The sequence below is a fragment of the Ochotona princeps genome, chromosome X (genome assembly GCF_030435755.1).
Source record: "Ochotona princeps isolate mOchPri1 chromosome X, mOchPri1.hap1, whole genome shotgun sequence".
In the NCBI taxonomy this organism is placed as follows: Eukaryota; Metazoa; Chordata; class Mammalia; order Lagomorpha; family Ochotonidae; genus Ochotona; species Ochotona princeps.
In genome coordinates, this window is record NC_080865.1 from 91,035,801 (window position 1) to 91,063,054 (window position 27,254).

Genomic DNA, 27,254 nt, shown 5'->3' on the forward strand with positions numbered 1-27,254 from the left:
GCCGCCTTGCTTAGCTCTCTCTGCCTTTCAGTGTGTGCTTTGCTTGATGAAGCCTTGTTTATTAAGATAGTCTTCACCTCTTTCCCCCGCAAAGCCTTTGCTGGTGCTGCCTGTGCCTCGGCTGGCGAGCTCACAAATCTCTGTCGCTCTGAGCAGGTTATTTTATATATATATATATATATATATATATATATATATATATATATATATTTTGCAAAGTTAGATATACAGAGAGGAGGAGACAGAGAAAGATTTTCCTTCCGTTGATTCACTCCCCAAGTGGCCACAACAACTGGAGCTAAGCCAATCTGAAGCCAGGAGCCAGGAGCCTCTTCCGGGTCTCCAACGTGGATGCAGGGTCCCAGTCTTTGGGCCGTCCTGGACTGCTTTCCCAAGTCACAAGCAGGAAGCTGGATAGGAAGCAGGGCTGCCAGGATTAGAATTGGCATCCATAGGGGATCCTGGCACATTCAAGGCGAGTACTTTAGTGTCTAGGCTACTGCGTCGGGCCCCCAAAGCAAGTTACTAAAGGTGCTCACCTGCGTGTCCATCTGGCACTCAATGGTTTCCGTTCATAATGCTAGGTTTACATTTTGAGCTGCCAACGATGGACTGGGTGGTAAATATTCGCTTAGTGGGTGCTGTTGATGTGCTTGGTGGCTCACGTGAATCATCTCATTTGAAAGGTTGGCACAGCCTGAATTCTGTGTTCCCGGAAGAGCGACTTTGGGGATGCAAGTGGTGGGAGGCCAAGGGCAGACACCCCATGGCTGGTAAAACCAGACCCACTCCTGCCACAGGCCCCACCGGGCTTATTTCAGGGCTTACAGTCAGTGAAGGCAGGTTACTGCTAAGAGCAGGGCAGGCAGAGGATGGGGGCGGGTCTCCTCTTGGTCACACAGTCCTCAGAAACCCCATCTCTGGGGAACATTAATGGGAAAAACGACACTTTCTGAAGCTGGAGGTATTTGTCAGCCATGACTCCTTCACAAGTTGCAGTAAAAAGAGATTTTGGAAGGGTGTACGCCAACATGTAAAGGAGTCTCGATAGGTAATGGAATCACAACTTTGGATTCTGAGAACATCTTTCTTGGCCTCTGCCTTCCCGTTTTCTAGAGAAAAAAAAGATTTAAAATTCTCTGCTCATCTGGCAATGTGCTGAAGCAGCTTAGGCTGCCCCTGGAGTCACTGGCATCATACACCAGAGTCCCAGCTCCAGACCCAGCTGTGCCACTTCTGATCTAGCTCCCTGCAAACGCACCTGAGAAGGGAGTGCACAATGCCTTAAGTACTTGGATCCCTGCCACCCATGTGGAGTCTTGGATAAAGTTCTTTTAAACATTATTTCTTTATTTGAAAAAGTTTGCGGGGGAGACAGATCTTCCATCTGCTGCTTCACTCCCTAGATGGCACCAACAGCCAGGACTTGGCCAGGCTGGAGCCAGAAGATCTAGCCAGGTCACTCACAAAGGTTGATTCAGTTTGAAACTTTTTATTCTTTGTTAAAGCAAGTGATATTTACAAAAAAACACAAACCTAGTTCACTGGTAGCCCATGATATCAAGCAATCATGGGATGCATCAGGTAATATTCTGAAGGGAACTTTTAAGTTTAAATTGTGCCAAGCAGACAATGCAATTAAGCCAAAGCCAGTGTGAACCATATGGCATGAGAGACGTCTATGCAACTGGAAATCAATCTATGAGATGCACCGTGTAGATCTCTACCTAAAGATGGTCCGATTTTCACCCCTGAACACTCAGCACTCATGGAATAATTGGCATGGCACTTCAGCACTCTCAGCCATGCAGCTTGCCCCCCGTGATTATGAGGTAAATATAAGACACTGTATCTATTGTATTTATTATGAAGGGCAAAGAACCATTATGTGGTAGGTAGATGGCACTAATAGAATACACACACACACACACACACACACACACACACAACCAATTGAAAAGCAAAAGCTGCAGCCCCAAACTCATCAAATGACTGCTTCAGTTATTTCACTGCTCATGGAAAAAGAAAGCACAGATGAATTTCAATGATGTTTCAATTGTACAAACTCAAGAGGGTAGCAAATGCCGCAGTAACCGCTGAGGGATGTTGTTTGTGTACTCCAGATTATGACAGGACTACAATCTACACAGGTCAATCACCTTCAGCTTGGTGCAGCTTTCATGCATATCGTGCATAAGAAATAGCATGAAAGAGGACTGCAAATTACAAAGCTTTGCACAAACACTGAACTCTGATGAATGCGCTTTCTAAACGGTAAATTAAATCATTGTTTGAAAAGCTTTGTATATTTGAAATATAAAGCTCTTCATTAAAATTTGAGTATGTAAGGATTATGCAAATCATCTTTATTTTGCCTGACTGGCTACCAAGTTATTAACCTAATGCACAAATTATTTTAAAACAGTAGATAGTGAGTAGATATCTTATTATAAATAATCAAGTGGCTTGTTAATATTCATTAGCCATCATCTATTTAGTCTCTGAATTAAGCATTTTCTAAGCCTCAAAGTGTTAACACAGTATGTGTTTTACATCCAGTCACCCTTCATATCATTTTTCTTTTTTTTTAAAGATTTATTTATTTTTATTGGAAAGTTAGATATACAGAGAGGAGGAGAGACAGGGAGGAAGATCTTCCATTCGTCGATTCACTCAAGTGGCCACAACAGCCAGTACTGAGCCAACCCAAAGCTAGGAGCCCGGAGCTTCTCCTGGGTCTCCCATGCGGGTGCAGGGTCCCAAGGCTTTGGGCCATCCTCGACTGCTTTCCTAGGTCACAAGCTGGATGGGAAGCTGGATGGGAAGCAGGCTTCCAGGACTAGAATTGGCACCCATATTGGGTTGTGGTGCATGCAAGGCAAGGACTTTAGCTACTAGGCTATGATGCTGGGGCCATCACTTTTCTTCAGTGTTTAATTTATGGCACCGTTTTGCCTTTCTATGGGAGCACTTACTTGAAGTGTATAAACAGTTAGGAAGATCACAAACCCCTTCTGCATTCTATGATTCCTGGAAACACAGCATTTATAAAGCCTGCATGAAATCTTATAGGAGAGGATAAACTATAGAAACAGAAACACTTAATTTAAAGAAACTGTATGACACTCATGGCAGTTAGATTTAGATGTGTCTATCTGGAACATGAGTTTGCACTTTAAATAATAAAGCCTAACTAAATAGAATCCTTTTTATAATTTTAAATAGTAAACTCTAACTGAATGGACTTTCTTTAAGAACTTCTAAGACAAACAATTAATAGTAAGCAAGTGGCCCTTCAGTTAAGTGCTATTAGAGGTAACGCACTGTTTTTGTTTGTGTGCTCTCATCGCTTTCACCACCGTGATCTTCGAAGTGGGGTAGAGGAGGAATCGCCCAGCTGATAGAAATGCAGTCCCCCAAGCTTTGTGAGATGAAGAGCCGACAGTCAAGCACAGTAGCAGGGCTGGAATCATACCCCTCGTCTTCTGAAACGTATATGTAAAGTGTCTAGGGCCCAGCATGAGCCTCTCTGGACTGGATGAACGAGGCCTCTTCCCCCTGCAACTAGGCCAGGGCTGTTTCCAGTTCAAGGTATTCACCAGTACCCTAGCAGTAGGTTCAACTAATGCACAAAGGAATTGCAGATAAAACAGCTGTAGCTATACGATACTGAAGTGAAAACAAAAGCCCTTTAAGTACAATGTCTGCTGCAAATCAAGGCAACTCAAAGGCTTTCAACAGTGGAAAATCCCTTTATAACAAACTTCCATCCCTGATCTACAATGGTCTGCGTTAAGGACTAGTAACAGCAAACTAAGCACAAGGAACTACTTAATAGATCACTCAAGACAATGTTTTCTGAGGAAGCCATCACATGACAGAATGCATCTCTGTTAGCCAATGCAGCCATAAATAAAAATGTTAATGAGGTAAAATTGGTCATGATGAGAGTAAAACAATACCAAGAAATTGAAAAGATTCTTGTTAAGCTTAATTCATTTCAATAGATTTTGAAGTAAAAATCATGAATGCATCATAGCAAATCTTATTAATTAATCCAGGAATCTATTATCTTTTTTTTTTTTGCTTCTTTGCTTTAATTTGTACATCTCTACCCTTAATTTAGGGATTACCATGAATAAAACATGAAAATTAGTGCATCTTCTTCTGCAATCATACATGTCCTATTCTACACAATACCGCATCTGTCCTCATATTTTGTTCATACTTTAGTACACATTATTTGGGGTTCATGACCTCGGCAACAGGGGTTTTTCTTACAAGACATACTCACATATCTGAAAGTGGTCAATCAGCCGTTCAGGAATAAAATGAAATGAATCTAACTTTGCAGAAATATAGTGGAGCTAAAGGCTCGAAACGTATTTTAACTGAGACATTTTAAAATTCCATCCTTATCCTCCTGGATCCGGAGATTTTCAACTTCTACACCCTCAGTCTGACTTGCAGTCTGATTGGATCAATCCTTTGGAAGTTAACTGTTGCTTGCCCAAAGCATTGTGATTGTATGGATAATGAGGATTATCACCACTGCATTCAAAGCATACATCCAGCACAAAAGAAGCAAAGGAAAGCAACACTGCAACCCTTAACTCCCACCACAAGTGAATTGCTAGTATTTAAGATCACCTGTTTTTATAAATGGGCTTTGGTGGCCTGAGCTTTAGGCTGCTTTAGCCCCAAACATAGAGCCTACATCTGTCTTATAACATTACAAATAGAATGGGCCACTCCTAGGCCACTATTTATTTGTTTTTCTCAAAGAGCATGGAACTTCCAAAGCATAGAAATCTACAAATTCAAATGATGTGTATTCAGGTAAGACTCACCTTTAGAGAATCAAAACAGGCCACCACACGACCATTTTCCACGTGGCAAACTCTTGGCGGATGGGCAAACTTGCAATCTGCATCGGCTCGAGAGCAAGTCCCTCTCTGAAACTCTCTACAGACTTCTAAAGTCAGCCACTTGGTATCACGAATCAGGGCAACATTGACAGGCGTCATAGTGAAAGAAAATTAAAATCAAGTGTACCCTCTTTAGGACAATGTTCGTTACCTCCGATTATTAAAGGATTAAAGATGAATGCAAGCTAAATATGACGAGCTAGCAGGTTGCTTTGGTGAAATGTCTGGTTATCAGCATGTAGATTTTCACTTAACTCCGATCTGGTCTAGCCAAACAAAAAGCCAATTATAAAAATAAACGTTGGATCCAAATATCTAAAAATCAAATTAGAGATCAACTCCTAAGAAGGCAACTGTAAAGGTTAAGACACTGAATGTTTTAGTGTGTTCCTTTGCCGAATTTACTTCAAATAATTGGCAGACTTTCAAAAGAATTCTGTGCACTCTAGTTGATGTTTTCAATTACTCTTACAGAAAGCATATGCTGCTGGCTGCCCTTCAATTTGCAAAATGATCTCAGGATGGGGGGGGGGTTGGCGAGGAGGGAACTTTTCCTCCCTATTTCCTAGCTTTAGCGAATAAGGTTGCGGAGAGGTGTCCCAGCCCCAAAAAGGTTGTGTTGCAAACTCCAAAGGAGGGAAAATCACTAAGTAAATCGAGAATCACAGAAAACCGGAACTGGACAAATTGCTGGTGATGAACTACAAGCACACCGGGTTTTGTGGGGCAGGGAGCAGGGAATGGGGAAGGGTATGGCAGGCAGAGGGGTTAATAAAGAGACAGCTCTAGAGTAGAATCCAAGCAGCAGAATGTTCAGAAAAGGCACTTTTCCAAACCTGCAAAAAAAAATAAAAAATAAAATAAAATTAGCTAAAATAATGCCAGGCTTCTGGTTTAAACTCTACACTAGGGAGCTAAGTAACCATATCCCCATTAAACAGTAAACATCTAGACACTGACCATGCAACGTGTTGCAGTCAGCTACTGTCAAGGACAGGGGAACTTTCCAGTGTAAAAGTACACTGTGAAATGAAATAATCACTTAGATTTGTTGTTACCAAATGAGACTGGGTAAGAACCCATTTGGCAAATTCTTGTGCAGGGCAGAAATTCATTTTGGAGTACACTGCCCAGAAAGCACCATAGCACAACATGGTCACCTCTTACGTATTCATAATCCACTTATGTGTCCTCGGTTTCTAAAGGCTAAGAAACAAATTTTCGTAAAGATTTATTTTTTTTGAAAGGTAGAATAACACAAAGAGGAAGAAAAGGATCTGAGTCTCCCATGCAGGGAGCAGCGGCAAGGGCCCGAGCACTTGAGCCATCTTCTACTGCCTTCCCACATCCATGAGCAGGGAGCTGGATGGGAACGAGAGCAGTGAGCACTTGGCCCTCCAAGCTGGGATGCTAGCATCTTAAACCAGTGCACTGCAGCATTTGCTCCTTCCTGCCAGACCTGTCTCTTCAAACTGCTTAATCACTATAGCCTGGTTGACATCTTGATGATCTCTTCCCCCAACCCAAAAAAACAGGAATTGCTAAGACAATTTAAGTTGTTCTAAGAGGTAACTAGAATGAGCATTTGAAATACAACTGTTGACAACAATCTAATATAACCACATACAATGAGGTGGAAGCCTACTACCTGAGAAGTAGAGGATATAAGTGTAAAGTGTGCCCCACATAAAGAACAAATAATCCTTTGAAAAGCGAGTGGATTTTTCTCTGTGTATGATGTCTTATATCTCCATGAAGGGAAATTGAACAACTCAGAAAAAAAGGCAGAAAGCACCATAAACGCAATAAAAAATAAATATCAAACATGCTTAAGGTTTGTAGCTTAATCCAATGTGTCAGCCAATAAATTTTATGTAAATTATCTGGGGATATAGACAGATTAATTTACTGGCATCAGGACATGAACACATACTGTCATAACACTAAATAAGTACCAGAAAAATCAACTAATTGCTAACTTCATCAAAAAAACAAATTCTTGAAAATATTCAATTTTGAACATTTTCAATTACTTTACAAAATATGACTTTTATGTCTGTACTCAAGATGAAATTCAATATCCCTTGATTTTTTTCTCTTTTAGATGCCATTTAGAAGTTAAATGTCCACAAAAAATCAAGCATAACGATCCGCGTTGTGAAACTACAAGTTAAGACACTGCCAGTGATGCCAGCATCACATATCCAGTTTACAGTCGCAACTGTTCCACTTCTAATCCAGCTCCTGGCTAATGCACTTTGAAGGCCCCTGCCACCAATGTGGGAGACCTGGATGGAGTTTCTGGATCCTGGTTTCTATCCAGGTTAGCCTTAATCATCATGGCCATGGGGGAGAATGAATCTCCAGATGAAAGATCTTTCTCTGTATGTCTGCCTTTCAAATAATGGATTAAAAATAGAAAAAAAAATCAACAAAGCTCAAGAGGCAAATAAAATGTTTTTTTTTTTTTGAGTTGTTCATTAAGAAAATCTTTCGAAAATATACGTAACTTTGCTATCTTAGAAAAAAAAATTGATTGTAGTTTAGTCTCTGGTTAAAGACTTAGTGTCATCAATATCCATGGAAGTATTTTACTTTTCTTCCTTCAGTACAGACAGTTAATTATCACTTCTCTTATTATCACAATATCTGCCATAGTGGATTTTCTGGTTTCCTTCTGGAAAGCCCAATAGCCAATGATGGATATTGAGCAAATTATCCATTGAGTGATGGACCTAAAAGGCGGGTGCAAGGCTTTCCTCCCAAAGTTCTTACAGCTCTTACTGCTAGTGTGGGGGCACTTCTGCATTCACTTGCACGTAAGTTAGTGCTCTAGAGGGTTAAGGTTTTCAGGCAAATGATCTCTATAAAACTATTATATGAAAACAAGCTTGACAGAGGAAATTCAAATCAAAAGCACAATGTCCTGAGCCGCAATCACTTGGCTGTCTATGTTGTAAGAAAATATCGGAGACATTGGTACTCTTGTACATAGTCTGTGGGTATGAAAAACAATGCAACTGCTGTGACAAATCATTGTCGCAAAATGTTTTGTATTGAAAGCAGGTATACAACAAAAATCCTTCACAGGACTGTTCATGGTAACATTATTCACAATAGCTATGACCAAAGTGTCCATCAAACAATAAGTGGATAAACAAAATATTTTGTATACATACAATGAAATATTATTTTGTTATTAAAAGGAAAGACCTGGGCTGGTGCTATGGCTCAACTGCCTAATCCACCACATTCAACTGCAAGCATCCCATATGGGTGCATGGTGCTCCGCTTCCCATGCAGCTCCCTGCTTGTACCCTGGGAAAGCAGTCAAGGATAGGCCAAAGCCTCAGGACCTGAGCCCACGTGAGAGACCTGGAATAGGTTCCTGGCTCCTGGTTTCAGATCGGCTCAGCCCTGGCCATTGAGACCATTGGGGAGTGAACCAGTGAACAGAAAATCTTTGTCTCTCCTGCTCTCTGTAAATCTGCCCTTCCAATAAAAATAAATAAATCTTAAAAAAATGGAATGACATTATGACACATCCTACAAAACGAACTTCAAAGACATTACAGTAAATGAAATAAGCTAAGATGTTGTCTGATTTACTCTATATGATATACTCATAACAGCCAAATCAACAGAGATAGAATGTAGCTGAGTGGTTGCAAGGGGCTGGAGCAAGGGGAGAAAGCAGAGTGACTACTTAATGGATATAAGGTTGCCTTTAGTGGCAATGCAACTGTTCTAGAATGAGATAGTGATAAAATTTGCACATTTTTTTTCAGTATCGGTAAGTCCTGATTTATGCATTATTTTTTCCCCAGGGTAAGGAGAAGGGATGAGGAGAGTCAGCATATGTGTCACAAAGCAATTAGAAATGGGAAAGGAAGCACCCAACACAGGAAAATCCAACCTTCAAATAAATACACCCAGTGACGGGGTCCCCAAAGCCCAAGAGGACTTAGTCTCCTACAGTTCAGAACAATTGTTTGTCAAAGATTCAATCTATTTACTGACATGTACACTTCAAAAGGATGAATTCTATACTATGTGAATTATGTCTCAATTAAGCAATTATTAGTTCTTCTAAAAAGCTTTATTACTTATTTGAAATGCGTTGCTTCACGGGGGAGAGAGAGAGAGAGAGAGAGAGATCTTTCATCTGCCGTTCCACTCCTTAGATGGCTGCAACAGCTAGAACTGGGCCAGGTTGAAGCCAGGAGCCAGGAACTCCATCTTGGTCTGGCTGCAGGAGGTGCCACACGCTGTGCCACAATGTCACTTCCTAAAGCTATTTCTTAAAAAAAAAAAAACCTATATATAACAACTAAAAATACTTTTAAAAAGTCTAAAAGTCTAACGAGCTATGGATTGACCAAAGTTTTCCTAGGTTCTCCCAAGACATAAATTCTTCTCATTAATATTCCTGAGTTGAATTTCAAGAGAAAATGAGTACTAGTAATTGGCTAGTGCATAAAAACTGCTCCTAAAGAGTATGCTCTAAGAGTTGGTAAATTTACATTGAAAGACATATTCAAAGTGAATCCTGCAGTTAAATTATGAGTTTTGCATAGTGTTTTCATATATATCTTCCATGAACTTATTGAAGACACTGCATGGATTCCAAAATATTTTGTAGCAAAATAAAATGATCTTTTAATCCCATTTTCCATCAACTTCTTGAAGTACTCTTAGAGAGTTTGTCTGAAAACAGTAGAAGGAATGTAACTAAAAGAGGAATATGTATGTATACACACATATATGTGTGTGTAACATAATACATAAAACATATACATATTATCTATGTTTTATATATATATATATATATATATATATATATATATATATATATATATATGTTGAAGATTTGTTCAGAACATAAACAATGAGGTTAGGAGGAAAAACTTTTTAGCAGAGGTCCATAAGGTATAGAAACAGATAATAAATAATAACTTTGTGTGTTGAACTTCCACAAATGAAAAATGCAAGCAGGAACTGGCCTTTGGCCACACATTTTATGGAAGATGGGAATTTTCTCATTTTTTTTCTTTTTCTTCTTCTTTTTCTTTTTCATCTGTGACCTCTGATGGGAGCCTGGCCAATTCCTCAAAGCAATTCTAGTCAGCATATGTCTTCCTTTGAAATGGAAATACTCTAACCCTAACCCTAACTCAGAAGAAACTCAGTACACCTCTTATAGGAAGTTGGTGTGAAGGTGGGGAGGATTTTTCCCATGCCACCCTGCTCATCTAATGCAGAAAAGAGTGGGGGGGGGGGGAGAGAGAGAGAGAGAGGGAAAGAGAGAGAAGAAGTAGTGCCTGTTTTTTTCCCCTGGATTTTTAAGAACAATTTTGTTTGGGGGAATAATACAGCTTTATCCTATTTACATTTGAAGAATGGCAATACAGTTTTGCATTTATGATTTATGATCCTCTACTGCAGAACACAAAGTTGCCACTTAGTGCATTTTTACCTTATTTTTGTTTTCAGTGTACACATGCTTGTGTTTCATTGATCTTAAGAGCTCTCAAAACTAAAATTTGAAGGCTTTGGTGATAATCCAAAAATTTCAATGAAGGAAATGATGATCATAGAGGTTAAATTACTTATTTAAAGTGATAAAGCTTTAAGTGGCAGAGCCTTAACTCCCGGCAAAATATTTCAAATCTCATCTGTAGATCCAAGCAGAGGAATGCAGTAGAGACCACTGCTTATCTGCCTTGGAAAACTTAAACAAGGAAGGTCAATTATTTCTGCAGAGTAATCAAGGTTCTTCCTCGAAGTCACATTCCTGATAAATATCTTAGCACTTCGAGAACATCCCTGAGCTGTGCTGAGTCAACACTTACGCAGTATTTGCTGTGCTCTCAGCGCCATTCTAGGTCCTAAACCAAGCTGTTAAGGTCTGCGCTCCCACAGAGTTCCCACGGAGCGCTGTATCTGCGCTCCCACAGAGCTCCCAGGGAACTCTGTATGTTCATTGAAACAAAGAAACTGAATGTACAGAGAAATGAAATGAGTCGCGTTCCTGAAGGTTGGAAGTGGACACAAGGCATTCTGACTTTAATACAAGCCTTTAATCCATCAAGAATGATGCATCTAGTACTGTGACTTAAGCACACTTTTAATACTCAATACTAATGCACAGAAGGAAGTAATTAAGAACATCTGAAAATGACTCACACTGTGCTATCGCTCTGTGGATTCTCTTGGAGATGATGATACTGTCCTCATAGACAGGGACATGAACATAAAAAGATTATAATTAACCTTGCATAACTTCAGTAGGTAATCAAGCCATGGTTAGGACCCAGGCAGTGTGACTGCAGGGCCCACACTCTTCTTCATGCCTTTCACATTGTTCCTCATTGTGCCTTGTTGGGCCCCCTATCTTCTCTCTATTACGCTGTAAAATCTTAAAAAGTAGAGAATATGTCTTAGCTTTGCTAACTCCATCTTCTCACTGGAAACTCTCAGCAGAAACTGTATCTCACAGATTTCGATTTTTTTTTTTTAGTTTTATCTTTTCAAAACTCTCATTAAATTTTTAACTGACTCAGATTATACGGTAGCATCATTTTCTTCAAGAAGCTTCTTGATTTTCTTTTTCATTTCTTCAGTGACTCGTTAGTCATTCAGTAGCATGTTATTTAACTTCATGGAATTTTAAATTTCTTTTTTTTTGCCTGTTGTTGATTTTGCTTTGTGGCTTTTTATTTAAGGGGTACAGTAATTGTGTAATAGAGACTATCATATCAAGTAGATGTTATTTAACTTCATGGCATTGTAAATTTCTGTTTTTCTTCCTGTTGTTAATTTTGTATTGTGTTTTTTCATTTAAGAGGATGTATATTGATTGTGTAATGGAGACTATCATATCCAGATGTGAGGATACAATGCAGTATGCATCTCTATTTCCAGACCAAAGGTAGACTCCCAATGGAACTGTTTACTATATCTTGACAATAGGATGCTGGACTCTCTGCCATTGTCCATGCCCGTAACGATGGACATATGACTGTGTATGAAAAACTGTACTATAGTAATAATATTGAGGAACTCAGTGTGGAGAAGGGACTTGGGGAGGGGGGTAAGGGAAATCCCAAGGCCTATGGAACTGTATCATAAAATGATAATAATAATAATGAGAAGAAGTAAAAAATGGTAATTGAACATGAACCTTTTTGTTGCATTATGATGCTGTAAAGAAGGAGTTTTGTCATTTGAACACCATTTAGGCTGGGTGAGCTTTGGCCACTTGTGTCAGTTTTGAATCCACCGAACCTGTGAAGTCGAAGATTTCCTCACACTTCAAGCTTTCAGGTTAGAATAAGGATAACTGGGATTTTTGAGATACAGTGCATTCTGTGTCCATAAACAATGGTTTATTCCTGCTCATATGATAAAAGCAAGATCTTATAAAAACATGAAATGCACAAATGACTCCTGTCTATACCTCTGAGTATTAGGTTCATCTTTGGAGTGTTTTACCTAACAATGCATGTGATGAAATTGAACTGCGAAACCACAGAATGCCAGAACGAGAAACATTTCCTAAGTATGCTTCCTTGAAAATAGAAGAGTTCCTTTTGCTTTTTTCATTAATGCTCATCTATAAGAATCATAAATAAGCCATAACACAAAGAAAATGCAAGCCCCTTTTCAGACTGATTTCATTTTTTAACTTATAATTTTTTGCAATACTTTTTTCCTGTTAATTGATAGGAATATAAAGAACAGATTCAATGTATTTCATACATATAGTTGTAATATGATAGTCATTTCTTCCTCCCTAGCTCTTCTTCCTTCTTGTTTTTAGTTTTTGAGATAAAGTATTGTCAAAATGTTAATATTAACAGATTTCATGCATTCCAAGATATTCCAATATGACCACACTTCCTTACTCCACTGCTGACCCACAATCTTCCTCTCCTCTCTCCTCTCTTCAGCAGCTTTTTGCAGACATAACTTTAATCAACTTTATATTCACAATTAGTTTGTCACTAAACATGATATTCAACAAGTAAAGAGTAGGAAGAACACAGTTCCACAAACGCTAAAAACAATAATATCCCCAAACGATCACTTCATTCCTACCCATTTTTGTATTCTATATTAACTGCCACATATTAGAGAAAACACATGACGTTTTGGTAGAGATATAAACCAGTGCAACCATTATGGAAGACAGTATGGAGATTCCTCAGAGATCTGAAAATAAACCTACCATATGATTCAGGCATTCCACTCCTGGGAATTTATCCAAACAAAATGAAATCAGCATATGACGAAGTTATTTGTACTCCCATGTTTATTATTGCACAATTCACGATAGCTAAGATATGGACTCAACCCATAGGTGAACGGATAAAGAAAATGTGGTATACATGAACTATGAAAACATTATTCAGCCATCAAAAGAATGAAATCCTGTCTTTTGCAAAAAAAAAAAAAATATGGTACAACTAGAAACCATCTTACTTATTGAGCTTTAGTGAGACAAAGTATTTTAACATTATAGCCAAGTGCGAAGTGGCCCACCAAATAAAGAGATCAATATGTAAACAGTTAAAAAAAAGCTAGTTAATTGATAATCTACAAAAGGAATATAAAAACAGTAAAATAAATTATCATTTTACTCAAAAAAGTACATTTTAAAATTGTCAAAGGGATTGATATTGTGTTACAGCAGAGCAAGCCACCACCTGGGATTTTGATTTTCCATACCAGTACCAGTAAAAGTCCCCACTACTCCATTTCTTTTTTTTTTTTTTAAGATTTATTTTATTTTCATTACAAAGTCAGATATACAGAGAGGAGCAGAGACAGAGAGGAAGATCTTCCGTCCGATGATTCACTCCCCAAGTGAGCCGCAACGCCCAGTGCTGTGCTGATCTGAAGCTGGGAACCAGGAACCTCTTCCGGGTCTCTCACGCACGGGTGCAGGGTCCCAAGGCTTTGGGCCGTTCTCGACTGCTTTCCCAGGCCACAAGCAGGGAGCTGGATGGGAAGTGGAGCTGGCGGGATTAGAACCGGCGCCCACATGGGATCCCGGTGCGTTAAAGGCGAGGACTTTAGCCACTAGGCCTAGGCGCTGGGTCCCCACTGCTCCATTTCAAATGCAGTTTCTTGCTAATGTGCCTGGGAAATCAGAAGATAACCAAGGTTTTGGCCCCTGCCATTCATGTGGGAGACTCCACAGGACTCCCTGGATTCTGTACCTGCCTGCTGGTTTTCTCCTAGCTCAGCCCAAGTCATTTCAAGCATCTGGGCAGAAAACAAACAGATGAAAGACCTCTCCTCTCCTCTCTCTCTCTCTTCTCTTGCTCTCTTTCTCTCAATTTCTCTCTCTCTCTCTCTCTCTCTCCTTAAGTCTCTCTGTAACTCTTACATATAAACTTTAAAAATAAGCAAGTAAAATTACATATACACTACACCCATTATTAAATACATCCTTCAAGAAAAAAGTAAGATTTTAAGAATTCACTTATTTTCTCTTGAAAGTTATCTTGAAGATAAAACCAAAGAATAAAGAAACATTTCCTGCTAACTCAAGTAATCTAGTGGAAACATTAAACTTTTTCCAGAGATACTTGCAAGGCCACTATTAGGCGCTACTTCTGCCCCGTTTTCCTTCACACTGTCCTTGTCTTCTTTCTTTTGTCTTCCTACCTCAAGCCATCATGGCACTTAGACATACTGACAATGCATGATCCTAGATCACAAAGACACCGGTACCTAGAACAATAAGTGAAGATGCATTCCTTTACATGTGTTCACCAACCTTTTGAATAAACAATGAAGTCACTGTTTTCTATTTTAGATATCCCTTACATCTGTATTACTTCTGAGTTTCTTGTGGCCATTTATTTTGGCTCAACAAATATATGACACACCTGTCACACACTGCTTGAACTGGCAGACTGACAAGGTTTAAAAGCCTTCCAGTTTTCGAATTTACTTGAGGTTCTGTTTGCCTCATGAGCTTTGGTTAGTGGGTCACCACCACACATTCTTCAGATGCTCAGCACTGCAGATGGAAACCAGGAGTTCACAGGCTTCCTCTGGAATCCAAGTCTTCAGTACGGAAGGAAAAAGGCCATAAAAATAAGGATATTTTGACTGTGTGCAGGACTTTTTCATTAAGGTTTTTCTTTGTAAAGTATCTGTATTTTTTTTCACAGTACTCATAGGATAACAAAATTCATATATCTTTTCAAAAATCAAGGAAATCAAGTTATTCTATTTTTCAGCTCACATTTATGGTCACAGGAGAAAATAGAGTTCTTACAGCGTCTGTCTTTTAAACATAGCACAAACAATGGATATTATTGTTATTGTTTGTCAAATGAATCCACTTATTTTAAAAGGAGTCTATTTTTAAATAATATGTGAAATTATGAGAACTTATTTATAAATACCAGTTAAATACTTTAAGTTAATCCAATTTAACAGAAAAGCAACTTAAAACTCAGATACTAAATATAGCTATTATTAAATAATTCTGGTTAAATGTTTCCTTATGTGTATGGGACGGAAATTCCAGGGCCATGAAAAGATTGTCTTTTACCAAAAACTGGATTTACACTTTAACATAAGAGAAACTTAATGTAGTTGGCCATTTTAGTCCTATAATGTGCAACTATTCGAGATGAGAAAAGAAGAAAAAGAGAAAAAGAATGAAAGAAAGAAAGTCACAACACTGTAATATATATGTGTATATATGCAATATGTATATATGTATATACATGTATGTATATATGTAATATTAAATACCGGATATATATATATATATATATATTTGATAATTCATTATTTATCCGGTATTTAATATTACCCAAGCTGTGATCTAGATGCTGGGGAAGAGGTGAACAACAGAAAATCCTATTTCTTCACTACTCCATTCAAGTGAGTGGTAGCAGCTGGGAATGGAAGCGGAGCAGAAAATAAACAAATGTTAGCCGTTGTTCATTTTATCCACTCAACAAATATTTGTTACAAAGAAAAGCAAGGCCTTTAAGAGCATTCATGCAGGAAAATATCAATCCATAAGCAAACATTTATCGTGTGCCAACTATTTGCACAGACCTGTGTCAGGTGCTTCTAGAGAATTAAAAGAATTTCAAGGCACTGACTCTGCACTCAAGATGTCTCCTGTTTCACTGGGGAGGTAAGAACAACATATAGGAAATAAAAGCAAGCAATGCAGCCCCTTCAGAGCAAATGCAGTAACATTCACAACAAATGAGATGAGATTGATAGGAAGAGAATGTTATTAAGATTGGCATAATTCAAGGGGTTTTTCTCAGAGCAAGTACAGTTGGGTCTTGAAAAGGAGAAGCAGCTAGGCGAGAGCAGAAGAGAAGATCCCTAAAAAGAGGAACAATGTGAATAAAAGTGAGAATATCAGATTGGGCACTCGGCATTTGTAAGATGGTGTACACACATGGCCTGGCTAGAATGCCAAGTTTCTAGGGAGGAAGAGAAATAACATGGGGGTGCTTCCTGGAGGCCTGGAAATTAATCAAAAAAGTGTATATCTGTTACAGAAATAGATGACTGCCAAGGACTCCAAGCAAACTAGAAGCTTGGTGGCCAAAATTTAGACTATTAACAATGATTATCCTCTCAAAAATTGTTTTATTTAAGGAACTTACATCACATAATCAAAATCTGTGGATCCAACCATACTCTGGAAGAACAAAAGATCAAGGAGAAATGGACAAAGGCTGGCGTTTCTCTCCGCTTCAAGTATGGCTAGAGTGAAAAGTAGACTAAGAAACAAACTGAAAAGCATTTCTATTTTGCTGTCTACCCATTTATCAATGACCCCAACCTTAACAGATATATAACTCCATTCCTATTCTCAAATTGACTAAAATGTTTTTTGATTTTAATTTCTATGACGAAAATGTTTTTAAGAAGTTGAAATTTCCACAGGTTTTTTTTTTTTTTTTTTGGTTAGCTTTTCTTTTTAGAGAATACGTTCATTCCAGAGACCAAATTCCAACAGTAACTTCTTTTGCTGCAGTGGAATCCTATAAACTCCTGTTCTAGTGCTGTGACCAACATCTTAGCTAAAGTGCCAACTGAATCCAATTGAATTGAACAAACTGAATTGAACTGAGTCTTCCAAGCCACTGTGTGCTCTGGTAAGATTTGATTGAACATTCACTGTGCACCCTTATCCCACTCCAACTCATGCACAAACTTGCACACACACACACACACACATATACATATAATTTAATGTAATAATCAAAAGCTATTCCTAAATTTTTATTTCTCTTCTAAATACATACAAGCAGCCCAAGGGACTCTATAATCAAACATGTGAGTCATATAACAGGGAAACTAAAGTACCCTTTATGTGATTTAGCGGTGCAATTTATCATTGTTCCTAGTAGGTATTCAGTGAGGGATTGCTTATCTGAATTCTTCACTGACAATATAATCAATAAATTCAGATTCTCAGTCTCAATATGCAGCCCTCACTCCATTTTAGGAATGTTTTAACAAGTGAAAGGACAGACAAAAAGTTCTGTGGCCAAAAAAGTTGATAGTCTAAAATGTCTCCTGATTTCAAACGGTTTAATAGAGTTGAACAGAGTCTATCTAGAAAGCAAAATTTCTGTGAAAGTGTGTACAAGATTTCTAACCCTTTATTCCCGAAGTTACTACTTCCCAAAACATTATTTCATCACACACATGACTGAAATACACATATCTGTAAATCAACTGCTTAGAGCTCAGTGGACAGTTAGCAGATTTAGTAAAGTGTTGAAGAGTGAAATGTTGGGAGCACATACAGGATATATGCCTTGGTTTTCCATTTCCCAATCTTCATGCAGGCCAAAGAATACACTTCCTTTAAGTCTTCTAAGGTAAGGATTTCAGTTTTCTCCTGCCATTCCAGAGTTATTTTCTGCTGGATTGGGAATCACAAGTGTTTCTATACAAAAAAAGTTAGAGGTACTGTAAAATAGGCTGTCTTTTAAATATATCCTAACTAAATTTAGGACAAATACTCAACAGCCGTATTAATCCCCCCAAAGTGTAAGTATAATACTGTTGTTAATAAGGTCATCTTGTGGCCTAGATAGAATAGTTTTCTATTTCCCCAGGTGAGTCTCAACGAATCTCAATGGAAAGATTTCAAACACCCCAAAGTACAGGGGAGCTAGAAGGAAGATTGGTTTAATGATACCATAAGGTTGGAATTCAACATTTTAACTCTATAATTTAATAATCATCTCCATTAGGAGCAACACAGTAACATTGTCAATTTCAATTCTGGTTTGCCACAATGCACACAGAAATAGCTTATCTGCCCTCTTTTGCAAGGCACACAATTTAAATACAGATTCCTGTTCTTAAAAAGCAAGGATTAACAATCAAGTCCACAGCAAATATAAAAATGCCTCAAATAACTCAAAATGAGCTCATAACGAGGTTATCAAAGTCCATGAGGGACCAAGTAACGTATTGATAAGCCTCATGTTGCACAGACTCAAAACAGTTTATCTTTTGAGCTGAAATGCTTAAAATGTTTTCTGTACACATAAGGAGCTCATGATCTGATTTGATTATAGCTGATATTTCAGCAGTCTATGGTCAGGACGGGCAAGCATATCCCCAAAAGTTTAACCTAACTGTCCTGTTTCTGTGAGTTTGTTTCACTGACAACTCAGCTCAATGTCAAAACTTAACTCCTGGCTGTGTAGGCATCCCTGCAGCAGTGTAAACAGGAAGAGCGCCCTCTAGAACTTCCATTTGCTGAGGCAAGGAAGTCTTTTGCTTCTGAGATGGCCAAGTATTTACTGACCTCTGCCTTACCATGAATCTCGGGATATCCTCTTCCAGACAGTGGAAGCCTGGTTTTGTCCCAGCTACTTTTCTCTTGCAGGCTGTTTGTACTTTGAACTCTTTTTTTTAAAATAATGCTCTACCTGGTTCTCTCCCCTAAATAAAACCTGTTAAAATCAGACTTTGTTTCCCCACTTACAAACATCTGACCCTCCTGTGCACAGCCAAGCTTACAGTAGCTAGTAACATTTCTTCTGTTAGACAAATTCTTGACTTTGTCCTCTCTTTTCCCCCTTTTCTACCAAGAGATCTCACTGCCCCTGCTATTCTCTGGTCAGATTAAATGAGCTTCATGCAAAATATTCTCCATATTAATCTTAATTAACGGGGATACTTGGGATTTTATTAAAAATTCCAAGAGTGACCTCAATGTTTTAGAAATAACCATGAAAAACCAAGGAGGAGGACAAGTTATCTTCGCTGAGAACATTGTATTATATACTCTAAAGGCAGCATCCTGATTAGTAATTAACTTTTTTTTATGATAATAATAGTTAACATTTATGGAGTTCCTATTGTGTTCCAGCCACTGTGCTAGGTATTTTATATTCATTATCTCATTCATGCATCCCCAACAGACACTATGAGGGAGCAAAGTTAGTCTATTTTAATTTCTTTCTAAAACTTATCTCAAAAATTTCAATTCTAGCCCTGTCATCGAATAGCTGTGTTAAATTTTTCAATATTTAAAGTTCTCAGAAATCGCAATAGTCATGGACAACAATTTAAAAACCTTCATATTTTCAATTTTCTTCCCAACTTCTTACAATTACAATCCAAAAGCTTACTACTCTCTATCCATGGAAGCCAGGTAATCCCGAGTAACTTACAAATTCAGTGTATCTTCTCACGCATGCCTGACAAGTAAATGAGAAAATGCTTGACACACTGTGTTTCAAAATCACCCCTTCAGGAGAACACGTGGTCCAGAAATCTGGCATCCAGCTGGCAGAAGAGGAGTATAAACGTCTTTGGGCACACCAAATACCTCCTTCAATACTAAAGTTTCTCCCCTCAAATAAAAATTGGGTGTCTCAGTGAAAACTTTTAACCAGGATTTACAAACTAAAAATATTACAATACAACAACAAGATTGTCAGGACCTCGAAGGCCTCAACTTTCTGTTTCTAACTTATAAGCTTACTCCTCAAAATCTGGAGTATGAAAGTCAAAAATAGAAGGCAAAATTCAAAAAAAAATTCACCATAAGAGGGTTTTTGGACAAGATCTGAGTAGTGAGTGGAAAATAGAACTCCCAGGAGATGCTCAAGTCAAGGGAGTCTGTACATCAAAGTGCAACAGAGGTGAAAGTGGAAAGACTCACAAGATCGAGAGTCATGCCAATCAATCAACTCTGTTGAAATGGCCTGGCAAAAAAAAAAAAAAAAAGAAAGAAAGAAAAAGAAAAAAGAAAAAAAAGGAGAGGCAAAAAGAAAGTGCGGCAAAAAGGAAGAGGGACTTAAATAGTAACTTAGAGTCTTTACAACTGCATTGAGATGAAGGGAATGTCCACCCAAACTGATGAAATCCTACCCTTTAGTTACCATGTGATGTTTATCACTTTAAAATCATGTGCCTACACATTACAGGAGTGGTAAGGAAATTAGAATGAGCATTATATCATGTATACCACCAAATACTCAATGATTCAAATGATTAAATTAGACAGGCGTGTAATTCAATATATACTTGAAGGAGACCAAACGCCTTGATCCTATTTAAAATAACAATATAATCCCACCAATGCTCATAGAGTTCTCTGCAAATACAAACTTCTTCACTTCAGAGTGACAAAATGATTGAGGTTAAATTCCCAGGGTTCTAATATAGATAATATTATCAATTACATGTGCTGGTAAACATTTGTCCCATTAAAAGTGCTCCAGCCTTAGGCAACAACTTTTGCATTAATAACCACCAAAAAGACCAAGTTAGATGATCAATTTGTCAAATCAAATAACACATGTAGTGAGGGATATGGATTTTGAGAATTCTAGCTTATTATCTTCAGACAGGTAAAGGAAAGCCTCTAAAACATTTAGAGATGGCATGTCTCCAGTAGTTGAGTGTACATCAATAGTAGTTATTAATAATTAATATTTCCATCAATCTATTCACTGAGAAACATTTATTAAGGACTAACTCAACGCCACAAAGTCATAGGTTGTAGAAACAAATACAAATACAGTACAGCCCTTCATATTCATATCTTATAATCAAAATTTCAAATGCATTTCCAGAAGACTACCTTAGTGAATGAATGAATGATGAGATGATTTTGGAACCCCCCACACACACACACACGTTGGGAACCAGAACCATAGTGTATCAGAATTAGCCTCCATCTGTGGCACCGGCATCCCATTAGGGCACCAATTTGAGCCTTGGTTGCTCTACTTTTGATCCGACTCCCTTATAATAATGACCTGGGAGGCTCAGAGGATGCTCCTGACTCTTGGCTTCATACTGGTCAAGCTCCAGGTATTTTGGCCATTTGGGGAGTGAACTAGCAGATGGAAGATCTCTATGTATCTTTCCTTCTTTATATATAGCTCTGCCTTTCAAATAAAAATAAATAAATCCTTTTTTTAAAAAAAGCTATGTCTAGGTCCACAAGGCGAATAGGTCAACAGTACCATTTGGAACCCATCTATTCTTGGACCACATTCCTCACACACCTGACAATTATCTCTTGAGCTGCAGTTCTTTCTGTCTCTAACAAACTTCCATGAGCCTTCCCATGCTTCAACTCTATGTCTTTCTCAAGGAAGGCAGCTGAAGTTTTTCTTGTTGGGATGTTCCCACCTGATACCTCCTCTTCCTCATCTCCAATCACTCCTGCATGGGGCTAGAGTTGTTGTTTCCTTGTCCACCATTGTGTCCAAACTGATGAAGATTGAATGAATGCAGTCAAAAATAACACTACTTTGAATTGACTGCTATCGCAATTTTAGATATATTTTGTTACCTCCTCCCATACAATGTTTGACACAACTCAGCTTGAATATTATATAATAAAAGTGATAGCAAGCTTCCCATAGTTACTCATTAAATAAAATTTGAACTTCTCAGATGTATAATGAGTCTGAATATTTATATATAGTTGGGCTTCAAACGTTCATGAAAATGCATACTATGAATACAATGTACAATTTCACATCTTTTCACAACAAAATTAACTTCTCTCTCCATGGGCTTTTTAGAAGCACCATCTTAAATGACCATTTTTCCTTCATTTGCTTTCAAAATATATATTAGATACTAGGCACAAGATATTAGATACAGTGGTTATTCTCACGTACCTTAATAATGTAGCAGACTATAATTCTAATGACACACTAGATAAACTTGTATAAAAAGGAATATAGCACAGATTTATTTTAAAAAATGTGTTTCCATCTCTTACTGATTTCTAGTCTTTTACAGATTTATGGGGTGTACTTCTGTGGGACCGGAAATAAAATGTGTGTCTAGTAAAAAAAAAAAGTGGGGAGAAATTTAACTGATTCTTTCACAGCAAGCTTCTTAACTTCACCTAGCAGAAGGGACCCGTAGGTCCAGACAAGCTTCTCCAGTGTTAGCCTGTTTAATCGTAGTTTTATATCTCTTCCATATCTCTTCCTGTGCACTCCGTCAGAGTAGGACCTAGTCTGCTGCCTGACACTTAACAGGCTGTCTCTTCCTCCTCCTTTTCCTCCTCTTCCTTCTTCTTCTTTCTTCTTCATTTTAGAAATGAGGAAACTAAAGGCTCAGAAGAGTGAAGAAAGTCTCTGTGTGGTATTATGCTACTCAAGACATTTAATCTCAGTATCTGTTTCCGAGGAGGGATAAAACATGTGATAGTTCTATAAACCCTGATGTATGGGTAGGCACTTAGCTAACCCCAAATCCCAGCTATCAGCAAACTGATACCAGGTATCGTATGAGACCTCAAACCACCATAAAGTCAACGCCAAAAAAAAAAGTCCACAGATGTTGATATCTGCTTGGCAATTTTAGCCTTGACTTTAGCCAAAGTGAGCACTTTAGTATATTCAGTGAGGGAGAGTACAAAGGAGCGGGGTGGAAAAAAGCAAACAGCTGCCCTAGCGACAGAACACAGAGCTGATGTAACAGCATCCTTTGAGACTGGAGCAAACTTATCTAGAAATTGGCAATGTCTGTTAATTACATGAACAAAAGTTTTATAAAATCAAAATAAAGGTATACTGTTTCAAGGTGGTAAAAACAGAACAAATGAAAGCTGTACCTTCCCAGATCTTTGGGAAGTAGCTTTTCCAGATCCTTTAAAAATAAAAGATTAATTTTAATATTAAAAATAAAACTTTTCCAAAAATTGGAAACTTCACTTGAGTGCTCACATGAACAAAAGAGTGAGAAAATAAATATCATGGCTCTTTTTAAAAAAACCTATAAAATATATCCTAGCATAGCAATGAAGTTAAAAACAGTATTCTGGAGCCAGAAGAGGTTGTTCATAATTCCATCTCTAATAAGCTGACAGACTTTAGAAACATATCTTAATCTGCACTTCAGTTTTGTCATCAACAAACATGTCAATACTAGTATACATGTCGCAGACTTGTTTTGTAGATTGATATGAGTTAATATTTAGAAAGCACTTACAACAATGTTTTGTACAAAGTCAACACTAATTAAGTGCTGCTGAAATAAGTCACCTGAACTCTCCTTGTTCGATATGGAAAAAAGAATCAGACAAACCTTATCCCATTATTTTTCAGTGACTAAAATTAAAAATAAATTGAATAATTTACCATTTACTCTAATGCCATCAAATTCTTTATATAAATATTTACAAAATGAGAAACTCTGGGGACGAATAAAAAGAAAGGCAAGCAGTTCATTTGCTCCCCCGCCCCTCAGGGAAGGACCTATGGGGCGGGGACGGAGTTATGGAGTGATACATCATAGGACAATAAGCACCTTCTCACACTGGTGGCCCTCCCTTACAATGTGTGGAACTGTTCCAGTAGGTGGCGTATGCCTCCTTACTGGGTTTCTGTCACACTAGATGGAAAGTGGGACTAGAACTCCTAACGTCATCACACAAGGCTAGGGTGTCATGAATCAGTAACATCTTATCATAGTAGCAGGGAGGAAGCGCATTGCTAATTTGTGTGTGATGTATATAGTGCACTTGGTCTTTGGATGCCATAAAATACATACAAGATACTCCCAGGCAGATAATCTCACATCTCCAAATTATTAGAGGCAGCATACAACTAAGTTCTGATTCTTACCTCCTTCATAATCACAACTTGCTAGAATTATAAGAAAAAAAAAGTTGTGAACTCTTGAACTACTGTCTTATCCAAACGTAATATTTATTAGAATTCACAGTCACCATATGTACACAAACAAAAGAAATAATCACTACACTAGTCCTTGAACATAAATGACAAAGTGTCATAGTTTCCAAAATTTCCCAAATGTGAAGCACTACATTCTAGAAGCACATTCTGAAAATATCTGGCCCCGGTCCCGGGGCCCACCTACTAAGTGGGTGTCAGGTTCGTGAGCCCCAGGGGTTGGGGATTGCTGGGGTTCAGGTTGCCTGGCCTGGGTCCTGGGGCCTACCAGTGAAGTGGGCGCTGGGTTTATGAGCCCCAGGGGTGGGGGATTCGGCAGGCCTTGGGACGCCTGGCCTGGGTACTTGGACTCACCTGCAAGAACATGTCCTCCTTAATGAAAAAGATGGAGCAGTGGACACAGGCCCTGTTATAAGAGGAGACTATGGCAGCACATTTGGTGCTGTAGCAGAAGAACAAAACTAACTGGGCAACTATCCCAAACAAACAATAACCTTAAAACATCTTGGTGAATGGAGACAATGGACATTGGAAGGGTGATATAATCCTTGATTCGGTGGAATTGGCAGCATTTCAGAACTATCCAAACCAGCTGGACAGAACCCTCAGAATATATACACATTGAGACTCTGGGTCGATGTGGGGTAGCGGTTCCTCATCCCTGGACACTGGGACATGTGGAAAGTCATGTGTGGTTTCCCCGTTTGTCTCTCCCCTTGCTTCAGGAACAACAAAAAGAAATAGGAAATTTGGAAGCAATGAGTACACCCAATTTTTCCTAAACCTCGATCCTTCCCAACATGATCAACCACGTAATTATTATTAAAAAATAAAATTTCTAAAAAAAATACAGGAGTGAAAAAGGATGGACCTAGATTTTTCTATTATGTGTAAGGACCTGCACTTTTTATTGGTTGCTGAGTTGTTCAGTCATGAACGCAAGCAGACCAAAAGCTAAGACACATTCTTGCACATTCTTACTTTAACATGGAAGTTACAAACTCGCCATTGGGCAATGGTAATCTTCAGGTCTATTTCATAATTTTTCAGAGAAGACAACAGATCTATGGACAATAGGTTTTTTGCCTACAGTAACAAAGTCAGTGAGAGAGCCAGTTTAAGAGCTCAGTTCTGACAAATCTGAATTTGTTCTACAACTTTGAGAAAGTTTTAATGCCAACTTCGATCAATTCCTTTCTCAACCAAACTTGGTCTCTTCCTTTTCTCCCTCTGTGTGGGTTTCTCTCTCTCCTCTTACCTCAGTTAAATTTTCAGTGTTCATGTCATGAATATATGCGTGTGCGCTCATGAGAACTGAAGTCACTTCTGTCTCTACTTAAAAACAGTTCCGTCTATTTGAATAGAAAGCTGAAATCAATGCTTTGAAAAGCTCATAAGAAATAAAGCAGTGGCTTCCGTTTCAAAGCAAACTAAAACTTCTGGGAATCTGCTACATTGGTTAATAAATAATCTTTATTATTTGATGCAAATAAGCTTTTTGTACCAATCCAAGCAACAAAGTCCAAAAGAAAACAGAAATTGGGCCCGGCACTGTAGCCTAGTGGCTAAAGTCCTCGCCTTGCATGCCCCAGGATATCATATGGGCACTTGTTCGTGTCCTGACTGCTCCACTTCCCATCAAGTTCCATGTTTATGAAAAGTAGTAGAGGATTACCCAAAGCCTTGGGACCCTGCACCTGCGTGGGAGACCCGGGAGAAGCTCCTGGCTTCACAATAGCTCAGCTCTGGCTCAGCTCCGGCTGTTGCGGCCATTTGGGGAGTGAATCAGCAGATGGAAGATCTTTCTGTCTCTCCTTCTCTCTGTAAAGCTGCCTTTCCAATAAAAATAAACAAATCTTTAAAAACATTTCACTATTATCCTTGCCTGGGATGCCCTCTCCCTTCATCATGCTTAGAATTTATAAGCAGGCAGAACCTAGAGGCAAAGAGTAGAATTCTAAGCATAGACTAAACAGTCCCACAGAAGCTGACTTTGCAAAAATTTAAGAAAAAAAATCACATAATATTCCACCAAATAAATTAAGAAATGCATTTGCAATTACAGGTTTTGCTAGTTTTGTCAGGTTTAAGATATATACAGACTATCACAGCTGAATAAATTGTATCACACACAAATCCTAACAGAGTAAAGATGTACAAATTGAGTGGGTTTTCATAAAAATGAATAGAATATTGCATGTTTCGGTTCCAGAATTGAGAAAGATTAATCCGTTACCGTACCTAAGAAAGGTTGGTTGCACTTTTTTAAGGGATGAGAATGTGGCATGTCATTATGAATACAGAAAATGAATACATGACAAATAACTTTCCTTATCAGTTTTATGAAAATATAAATTAATATCCAAAATCAGTAAACATACAAAATAGATTCAACTAATGAAAATACTAATGATCAGTTACTAGCAATCACTTTTGACAGCACTCTTTTCAAAATATCAGGCCTCATTTTTTCTTGTTAAATGGCATATAGAATATTCCATTAAACCTTTAAAGAATGCATTTTCTTATACTTAATCTCCCTTAAATTCGTATTATATTTTTGTAATGATTAAGCAAAAATAAAATTCTTAGTTGTGGGTTTTTGACAAATAGGTCCACTATATTTGCAGTAGTGATTTTCAGAAAGTTCATGGAAATACTTATTTATGAAAAAAACTTCACAGATTGTAATTTTTAAAAGATTTATTTATTTTTGTTGGAAAGGCAGATATACAGAGAGAAGAAGAGACACAAAGGAAGTAGCTAGCTTCTGGGTCTCCCACCTGGGTGTAGGGTCCCAAGGCTTTGGGCTGTCCTCAACTGCTTTCCCAGGCCACAAGCTGGGGCTGCCGGGACATGAACCCGTGCCCATATGGGATCCCAGCGCATGCAAGGCTAGGACTTTAGTTGTTAGGCTAGGGCTCTGGGCCCTGGATTTCAATGTTCTGGCATGAATATAATCTCTTTTAACTCAATTCCCTGACAATTTTTTTAAAGTATCCCAGTGTCTGAGATGAGTCAGCAGCACATGCTAAAAAGAAAAAATTCGTAAGTTCACAATTCAAAATTGATCTCATGATGCTAAGCTAAAAATTAAGAAATTCTGCTCCCCACAATTATAAAGTTA

At 38.2% G+C, this 27,254-nt stretch overlaps 1 protein-coding gene across 7 annotated transcripts in view; it reads right to left on the reverse strand.

The window, feature by feature from the left end:
- The window catches only part of MBNL3 (muscleblind like splicing regulator 3), a 113,954-nt gene that overhangs the window by 60,016 nt on the left and 26,684 nt on the right, over positions 1–27,254 (reverse strand). For 6 of the 7 annotated variants that reach the window (XM_058658882.1, XM_004587711.2, XM_058658880.1 and 3 more), the window contains exon 2: positions 4,851–5,764. The exons of the other annotated variant lie outside the window; for it this stretch is intronic. In XM_058658882.1, coding sequence (XP_058514865.1) covers positions 4,851–5,027 — 177 coding nt within the window. In that variant the 5' untranslated portion in view covers positions 5,028–5,764. The remainder of the gene's footprint in view (positions 1–4,850; positions 5,765–27,254) is intronic. 7 annotated transcript variants of the gene reach the window in all.